The sequence below is a fragment of the Phodopus roborovskii genome, unplaced genomic scaffold (assembly GCF_943737965.1).
Source record: "Phodopus roborovskii unplaced genomic scaffold, PHOROB, whole genome shotgun sequence".
NCBI lineage: Eukaryota > Metazoa > Chordata > Mammalia > Rodentia > Cricetidae > Phodopus > Phodopus roborovskii.
The window spans coordinates 17,601,801-17,611,551 of record NW_026126418.1 but is presented as its reverse complement, the minus strand read 5'-3'; the positions used below and the strand labels follow the sequence as shown (position 1 = coordinate 17,611,551).

At 34.0% G+C, this 9,751-nt stretch overlaps 1 protein-coding gene across 1 annotated transcript; it reads right to left on the bottom strand.

The window, feature by feature from the left end:
* Positions 1-1,342: 1,342 nt before the first annotated feature.
* LOC127221959 (olfactory receptor 4C15-like) lies at positions 1,343-2,287 on the bottom strand. The gene has a single exon (XM_051183891.1). The coding sequence runs from the start codon at positions 2,285-2,287 to the stop codon at positions 1,343-1,345; it is 945 nt and encodes a 314-aa protein (XP_051039848.1).
* Between the last annotated feature and the right edge of the window lie 7,464 nt (positions 2,288-9,751).

The following is a 9,751-nucleotide window of genomic DNA, read 5'->3' as shown; positions in this document are numbered from 1 at the left end:
TGCCTTTATATTTATTTTTATAATTCATTTATTATAGGTGAATTTTGGAATCAGCCCAGGAGAACACCAACAGATCTACAATATGTGTACAGAAATGCTATATATGACTTCTTAGATTGTACAGGTAACAAACTTTTAAGAACATGAAGGAAAAGCACATCAGGATGTCTTTCTGTGGTTGGTTATAAATATCTAAGTCTGTTGAAATGAACATACTTGTCCAGAAATGAATTAAAACTTAACAAATCATGAAGTTCACAAAAAGATGACACTAATTAAAATAATTTCTGTCTTTTACTTTATACATTCTTAGGAAGAAATATTGTACATACAGTAGAGAATACAAGTCACACACAAGAGGATTATAATGTTGGGCACACAGAATAACAACTACAAAATAATAAGAGCATGAATGATAGAATGCAAGAAGCTACAAATCCAATATACCCTCATCAGAGTCCCCATGATGAAAGAGCAACAAAGGGCTTGAAAATGGCTACATGTTAATCATAGACAATAGCTTTGGGAATATGTAAGACTAAGGAATGAACAAAATAACTTAATTATTTTCAGAACACTCAATCTGTTCTTTTTACTATTTCAGTAGTGTTGGTATGCAAGGGGAATTTAAATCTAGCAACAATACAACTGACTTAATTCTGTAGCTTCTCAATAATTCTTCTGGGTTATTTTTCAAGGAGACTTTCCTTGAAAAACACCATGGGCACTTCCCATCTCCTGTCCCAGACTGATTGGCATAAAATGTTACTCAACCCAAAAAGAAAACATGTACATGTTGGAATGGGTGAATCAAGTATTATATCACAAGATATTAAGAAGTGATTCAAATTCTACAGCAAATGGCAAAAAGCTCCAGTGAAACAATGGAGTCAAAAGAGACAGGGACTAACAATAATTCTGTAAAGGTTCTCCTTCTCTCCTTCCTAAATTATGGCTGTTAGACAGATCACAATCATAAATTTATTTCTTTCTCTTTATGTAGACTGAGCAAATTTCAATACAAAGGTCTATGACTTTTTTTTCAGAATTTTGAAAGCATGACATTAATAGCCAACATTGTTATTAGTAATTTTGATTGCATTCATTTTTATTGATACATCGTAAGTTTAAAATTCAATTCTTTTTAAGTTATAGGTGGTTATTTGCAACTCAGGGGACATGCCAGATATAAAAGGAAAAACAACACTCTCTAACCCCCAAAATAATGCTAGTTTTGCAGAATTGCACTAACTCATTACAGGTAATAAACCCACCCTAGTCTTTGTAATAGTTTTGACTTTTTATATTTTATAACAATGTTGATAATGTATAATTGTTTGTTTTACCTTTCATCTGAAACCATTATCAATTTCTTCCACAATTTCCACATGGCACTTTTCATGTCCTTATTTCTAAAAGTATAAATCATAGGATTAAGCAAGGGGGACAAAATAGAATAAAATAATGCTATAATTTTTTCAAATGAGGAGCCAGTGTGAGGCCTTGCATATGTAAATATACATGGAACAAAGAACAAGACCACCACAGCAATATGGGACCCACAAGTAGACAGAGCTTTCCATCGCCCTTCAGAACTGTGGAACCTCAGAGAGAGCAAGATAAAACCATAAGACACAAGCAACAACAAGAAGACTACGATGCAGATAAAACCACTGTTGGCAACCACCAAAAGGCCAAAGATGTGAGTGTCAGTGCAAGCAAGCTCCAGCAATGGGAACAAGTCACACATGAAATGATCAATGACATTGGGTCCACAGAAGGGCAGCTGCAATGTGAAGATAATTTGTACAGTAGAATGTAACAATCCTCCTGCCCAGGCCATCCCTACCAGAGTGCCACAGAGCCTCCGTGTCATAATAGAAGAGTAGTGTAAGGGCTTGCAAATAGCCACATAGCGATCATAGGCCATGGTTGTCAAAACAATCATCTCAGCCCCACCAAAGAAATGTGCAGCAAAAAGTTGTGTCATGCATCCTCCAAAGGAGATAATTTTTCTCTTGTAGAGGAAATCCACAGTCATCTTAGGTGTCATGGCAGAAGCGATGCTTGCATCCAGTAAGGATAGGAAAACAAGGAAGAAATACATGGGGGAGGCCAGTAATTTAGGGCTGCAGACAACAGTTACCACAATCATCATATTGCTCCCAAATGTTATAATGTAAACAAATAAAAATATAATGAATAGTAAACTTTGAATATTTGGATTCTGTGAAAGTCCCAGAAAGATAAATTCACTTACAAAACTCTGGTTTTGCATGGTTTCCATCAAAAAGATGAATGCTCAATAGAGAGCATGCAATTTGACAATGATGATAAACATTTGGTTTAATCCACTTTACAGTTTTGTGGAAACCAATAATTAATTAAGGCCAGTTCCAATATTTCTTTCAGCTCTTTGATTTCATTGAGAATACGAAAAAAGAATAATTTTCAGTATTATAGTTGAAAATCAATCAGATTGAGGCAAAGATAAATTATTCAATACTTAAAATATAGAACTCTCCATACAAAGAAAATGAAACAACTACATGTGATTAAGAAGAAATGTTCAGGTATAATGTATGTACTTAGTTCCTAAGATTACGATTATATGTCAGACTTAGAAATGTAGCAATGTTTCCTATTGAAATTGCACCATTATCAAACGTAGTTTTTCAGTAATTATTAAAATGCCTTACCCACAGAGTTTTCCATTCATTTCCACCAGTGCACACATAATAAGAATCACTGAATTATCTTACATAACTCAGTGACATGTATCAGTCACGTAGCTCATATTTGTGAATATATGCCCATGTTCAGACCTGTTTGTTAAAAATGCATAAAGAAAAGACTATTATTTATTGTAGAAGTTAAAAATAATCCTAGTGTGTTAATTCTGCTTGCAGTTACCAGAAATTATTTAACTATGCATAAAACTAATAAATATGCAAATTGTACAATATTTTATGTTCTTGGTTGGCTGTCTGAATCATTTCTCCTGGGTGTCTATACTACAAATTCCAAAACCATTTACAAATAATCTCCAAGTAACAGGAAAATAAGACAAACTTCAAATGACCATAGCTTAAACAAATACCTATTTATCATGGAGGAAAGTATAGCAATACATGACTCAGGATCTGGATAGCCTAAGGCTAAAGCAGGAAAGAGAATGGGAAAAATGGGGTAGAATGCCAACTCCTGACTCTTGGGAAAAAGCCCAATATAGGATTTGCTATTCATTCTGTGGCTTGAAACAAATTACTTAAGTTTCTAAAACCTCTTACAACACCAGGTGATATTTCTGTGTTTGAACTTGCTAAGACTCTGTACCTTTGGAGCCTGTCTTGGCACTCACTCTGTAGACCAGGCTGGCCTTGAACTCACAGAGATCCACCTGCCTCTGCCTCCAGGGTACTGGGATTAAAGGTGTGTGCTACCACTACTGGTGGCACATACTGGTGGGATTTGAAGAAGGTGGCTGGAGGATCATGAGTTCAATTGGCTCTTAAGAGAACAGGAGAAGACAGTGTTGAGGTGTAAGAAGGATGACACTCTACTTCCAGCTGCACTACCACCAATAGTGTTTAAAATTTTACTAGTCAATCACCCTGGACTATAGAGCAAGTGCCAGGGCAGGCTCCAAAGCTGCACAGAGAAAACCTGTCAGTCACAGTGATGAAATACATATATTTTAATATTTAGTGACATTTCTTTTTTGAAATTATAATATAATTACATTTCACTTTTACTTTTCCTCCTTCCAACTCTCCTCTAAACCATTCCTTAATATTTCTCAAATTCATGTTTTTCCGTTATGTTCTTTGTTATTACATGCATGTTTGTATATGGATATATATATATATATATATATATATATATATTCATATATGTATACACATATACATACACACATAATTTATTCAGTCTGAGTAATGTTGCTTGTATATGTTTTCAAGGTCTGAGCATTTAGTATTGGATTTGTTTGCTCTTCTTTAGAGAAGACTTATTTCTCCATATCTCACTATTCTTTTGTTGTCTATAGTTCTTGTGTGGCATTGATGCCTTGTGAACTTATTCCAGTCCACATCGGCACGTTTATTGGAGTCACCCTTGTTCAGCTCAAGTTCAGGTGATCATGTTTTGAGAATTTATGCATGAAAATTAGATATTACTAGGAGACATAATCACACCACAAACTCTCTGAAACTCAGATCTTACAACCTTTCTATCCATTCTTTAAAAAGTTCCCTAAGACTAAGGTGTTTGAGTGTTTGTTGATGAGTGTATCTGTACTACTCCACAACTCTGTATTTTCATTAGTCGTGGTTTTCTCTATTAGTGTCTGTCTTTTGAAAAAGAGAAGTTTCCTTGATAAAAAGTGAAGGCTATTTTACTAAATCAGAACAATGACAAACATAAACCTAAACATGTGTCCTTTGCCCACAAATAAATGTATGACACTGCCCTCAGACATCCTGCTCTACATAACTTCATTGTATCAAGAATATCAAACTGACTGGGACAGTAAAAGGAAGACAAAAGTTACACTAATTGAATGATGCTTATTACATATACCCTTGGAAAGTTTACTCAATTAAATCATTCAAAATAAAAGTGAATTTTTAAAAATGTCTAATTTCTACCATCAAATACCTAGCAATGCCAGCTTGCTCTTATGGTAGCCATTTGCACAGAACAAACTAAGGTACTTCTGTACCCTCTGAAAGAACATGAACATTGTACCACAGATCAAACTCAGAGACCTGTAAAAGACCTTCAGACAGTTATTGTAACCACATTTTAGAAAACATGTATCAATGATGATAGACAATATTGATGTCAGCATGATTTTTAAGCATCTACATAAAATGTAAAAATTTACAAGTATATTAATAAAATATGCCCTTTTAAAATTATGCAAATTTCAATTATAACCCTTAAAATGCCAACAATAGTTGTTCATGTATTTAATTATTTTATAAATCATATGAATAATGTTTGGAGACTTTATATTAATAACCTGAGCCCTAAAAATGATTTAAAGGTGAAATAAGACAGGGAAACAATATAATGTAAGATGATACATTACATATATTAATGAAAGAGAGAGCTGACTAAAATAAGCACATATAGACGTTTATATGAGTCAAACATTTACTACTCACCCATCTAGGTAAGAATGTTCCTTTACACGACAATCTGGGAACTATGTCCCCTTCAGATTTTGGTACCTTCTCTTGGCTTTCACTGATGCTCTGATAATTGTTTCAAATACATCAATTGTCATTATCTTGCTATTTCTGAATGGAATGGGCTGTGATACCATTCTTGTGATTCCACTGGTGATTATTCCAGAGGGCACCTGACGACTCTTCTAGTGTCTTGTTAATTCAGCTGACTAAAAGTAGACCTTAAGTCATAGACAGCACCAACATAGTCAGGGCTCCAGGTGCTCAATTTTCCTGAATATTCTTAAACAGGAACCAGCAATAATTATTCACAAACATCAAACACAATTAGGAAGAATAAGTAGATACATTTAATTTGAATACTTCACTCTGTGACTTATATCATTCTTACCTTAATTCCCATTATTATGAAGTTGGCTGATATGTGTTTGTGGATACAGTAAAATCTATGTTATTTATTATTAAGTATAAAAAGGACAGAATTCCATGGTTTTAAATCAGGATTCTGGATACATTCCATGAAACTTGACTGTTAAATCTTAAAAATGAGGAAATGTTAGAAGATGGAAATATGTTTAAAACTAATTCTGTTGCTGAGGGAAAATAAAACATGTGATTGTTGCATTCTTAACTGATTTGGCCTTAATTTATAGACAAATTTTAAATATAATATTAATTTTAGTAAACATATGAGAATCATTGCTTTACATCCCACTTCAAAACTCTCATTATTTTTAAATAACTACTGTTTTTAGTGAATGTCTATTATGCATCAAGTCCTATCCAAAAGGTTTCATACATGTTGTTTTCCCTCATCACTGAGCACAGCAGCCACAGTTTACACACTACAGCCTAATTACAAATCCCCTCTGAATATTAAATAAAGGATTTCTAAATCTCACTTATGTCAACCAATTTCTTAACAGTTCTAGTGATGACATGCTCCTGGAGTAGGTTTACTCAAAGTCTGGTCAAACTCTAAGGGTTCTTCTAATTTTTTCTCTCATCTTGAACAAAAAGGAAGGGCAAAACACTTACCCTCATATGCTATTTGCAACAGGTTATCAGGAAAAACAAAGTGAAAACAGAAACCTTTCCTCCTTGACTTACAACTGGAATTTAAAGAATTATCCATGGGATTTGAGAGCATGTAGCCCCACCCAACAAAGCACTTGGAAATTCTCCATCATTAAGATTTTCCAAGATATAATTTTGAGAGGTGTTACTTCTTGACATTTTTGTGGACACTTGGCAGTGTCCCCAAAGAATTAGAAAACTTTTTTTTTTGAACTTCTGCATTTCAATCTGAAGAACTGAGTACTTAGATAAGATGATGTCCATCCAAAAGAAACACAAATTTCTGGAACAGCTGAATGTTTATCAAAAAATAAAATGTACATTTACATATGAAAATATCTATTGTCTGGTCAAAAGAATATGCTTTAATCCAAGAAACTAATTTTGGAGATTCATTAGCTATAACACTAAATGTAAAATTTTGGCAGTTAACTTTATTCTTTTCATATACAGTGGGTAGGTTTGATCAGTGTAATACTAGAGTAACAGAACACTGAGCCTTAATCAGAAGGGAAAACTGGTACTTAGCTCACTGGAATCTTCCAGAAAAGATCATACAAGGGAAAAAAATCTGATTTGTTCATTGTTAAATATTTTATTCCACATAGTTTTCACACCTCATATGGAAAAGCATCTGGACATCATCACTGTTAAATGACATGAGCCAATGAATGCCCTTATTCTCAGATGTTTGTCATTGGTAGTGAATGTACCAAGGTACATTTCTGTTGTCATACATTGATATGTGTGCTGGGATTATCTACTAAAAGAGCCATATGCAAATATTTGAAATTACTACTTTTTATTCTCCTCTCTTATATCTCAACTACAGTTTCCCCTCCCTCCTCTCCTCCCACTCTCTAGCCCACCCCTGCCTTCTTCATTGATCCCCTCCCCTCATCTACTCTCATAAAAGAACAGACCTCCCAGGGATGTCACCCAAACATGACATAAGATGCTACTATCTGACCAGGCACATACTATTGCTTCAAGGTAGAAGGAGGCAATGTAGTAGAAAGAAAGGGGTCCCATAAGTAGGCAAAAGAGTCGATGACCATCTCTGTCCCAACTATTAGGAATCCCTCCAAACACCAGGCTACTCAGCCATAATACATAGATTCTGTGAGCAATGCTCTCCTAGTGTTTCTGGTCCCTATGGTTCTTCTGATCCTTCTTCTCACTTGTCTACAGAACATGGAGTTTCCCTTGAACTATATTTCCACCTCACCTCCTAAAAGCCTCCACAATTAGAGACATTTCTCCTAACGTTTACTCTTCCAACAACATGATCTCTCCTCTTATCCACAGTCCATAAACTAAAGCTGTTCTTTTCACCCTCCCTGCTTCCCTTCTTTGGCATCTTCCTTATAGCACTTGGAAGGCAAAGGCAAATAAATCTCTGTGAGTTTGAGGCCAGCTTGTTCTACATAGTGAGTTTTAGGACTGCCAATACTATGTAGAAAGATTTTGTCTGAGGAAAACAAAACAAACTTAAAAAATATAAAGTGCCAAAATACATATATTGTATTGATTTTATATATATATATATATATATATGTATATGTATATATACACAATTATGAAATGATGAAATGTGAAATATAATTTTTCACATGGATGCACAAAGTCAATATTATTAAAACAGAAGGAGATTCAGTCGTCTCCAAATATAAGCCTATAATAAATTTCAAATTGCAAGAAGCCCCTTTTAGAAATTGAAGATCTAACTGGAATTTTAAAGCAGGCATGAATAAAATCACTTTTAAAATGTGTTCAAATGATGCAGCAACACTTAGACTCTGTAACTTTGTCCCTCTGAATTTCTAGGTTCTGAGGACTCACAGTGTCATAAAGGGACCCAATTTTACTTGTGGCATTCACAAATGTTTCTGCTCCTAATTTTCTAGTTAAGTTTCCCAAAGTAACAAGAGTAGTTGGTTATTCCTTTATTTATTTATTTTTGGTCTTTGGGGTTCTGAAACCCACCTCTCAAATAAATACAAGAAAATTTATTTTAATTTATGAATGTTCTGTCTGAGCTTAGCTTGTTTTTAGCCAGATTTTATAACTTAAGGTATCTTACTTCTTGGGTGCATGATATGAAACCCTGCTATTGACCAATGAGAATTAACTCTGTAATTCTTATCTTTTGTTTCAAGTCTCTGAGGGGGGAAGAGAGATTTTAGAAAAATGATGAGATAATAGAGGTAGTAGCTGGAGAAGAACCTAATAAAAATTAGCAGAAATGTAAAAACATAAGAATGTGGAAAAATAAGAAAAAGAAGAAGGAGGAAGAGGAACAGGAAAGTAAGTAAGAAAGAAAGAGGGATAATTAGATTAGCGCTGAGAATTTACAAACAATTGGGACAAAAGAATAAGAACAGAGAACAGTAAAGAAAGATTAAAGAACACATGCCTAGTAAGAATGTGTGTGAGAAAATTATTTTCTATTAGGCTCCAGACTCAGATCCTATGCTTTTTGTAGTATCTTTATTTGTACCCTGAGTGAACGCTTTTAAGGCAGGCTCTTAAATATTTTCAGTAAAGCCCCTAAAAATTTCAATAAAGAATTTAAAAAAAAAATAAAAAGGAGGGGAGAGATGTCAAAACATACTCCAAGAATGGAGTCATGTGAAGAGATTCCTCTGTGCTTGTGAGAACATGCCAGGAAACAAAGACAAGAGTCTTTTGACCTCAGTTTCTTCAAAAACACTGAACTATTCTTGGATTATGCTTTTGTACCCCTCCCAGAAGTACTGGATAGGGGTGACATTATTTATTACAGTTGGCTACTGTTATTTGTCATATTCCCTGCTTAGATATTTTGCAGTTGGGCTCTTTATTAGACCAATTAGGTGTTTAGGCAGGCAAAATAACAAACAAAAATGTAACATACAAAAATGCAACACGTTTGCATCATTAAACAAATCTTCCATATCATAAATAAATATAATACATTTTAAACTAATATTGCACAGCATTTTACCCCCATTTTTGTTTAAATACAAATGAAAGATTTTAACTTTAACATTGTAAAACTATATACAACAAACTCTGTTATTAAATAAGACTTATATTTAAAAAGTTCACTTCTTTTGTAATTAGCAAAGTCATTGAAAATATTCCATTATCTATATTAACTTAGTGATTCCAAAGTTTCTAACATAACTAAGGAAAACTATAACTCTAGCTATTTAGTCTTTAATTCCATCAAAGACCCCAGAAGGATGTAATATTGCCTAACAACAGAGACATCTGGATACTTGGACAATCACCCAAAGATCTCTGCAAAGTTCCATTTTCAGCCTACAGCCCTAGAATATCCATAAGACTTTTCAGTGAAGCAGAAAATTTGAAGGACTTTCCCATCTTGCATTGCCAGTTTGTCTGTAACTTTCTTCTGTTTTCTGCAGAATATTTGGCAGACTCTTCTATATAGCATGAATTTCAACAGACTGTTTTCTTGTCTTGCCAACATT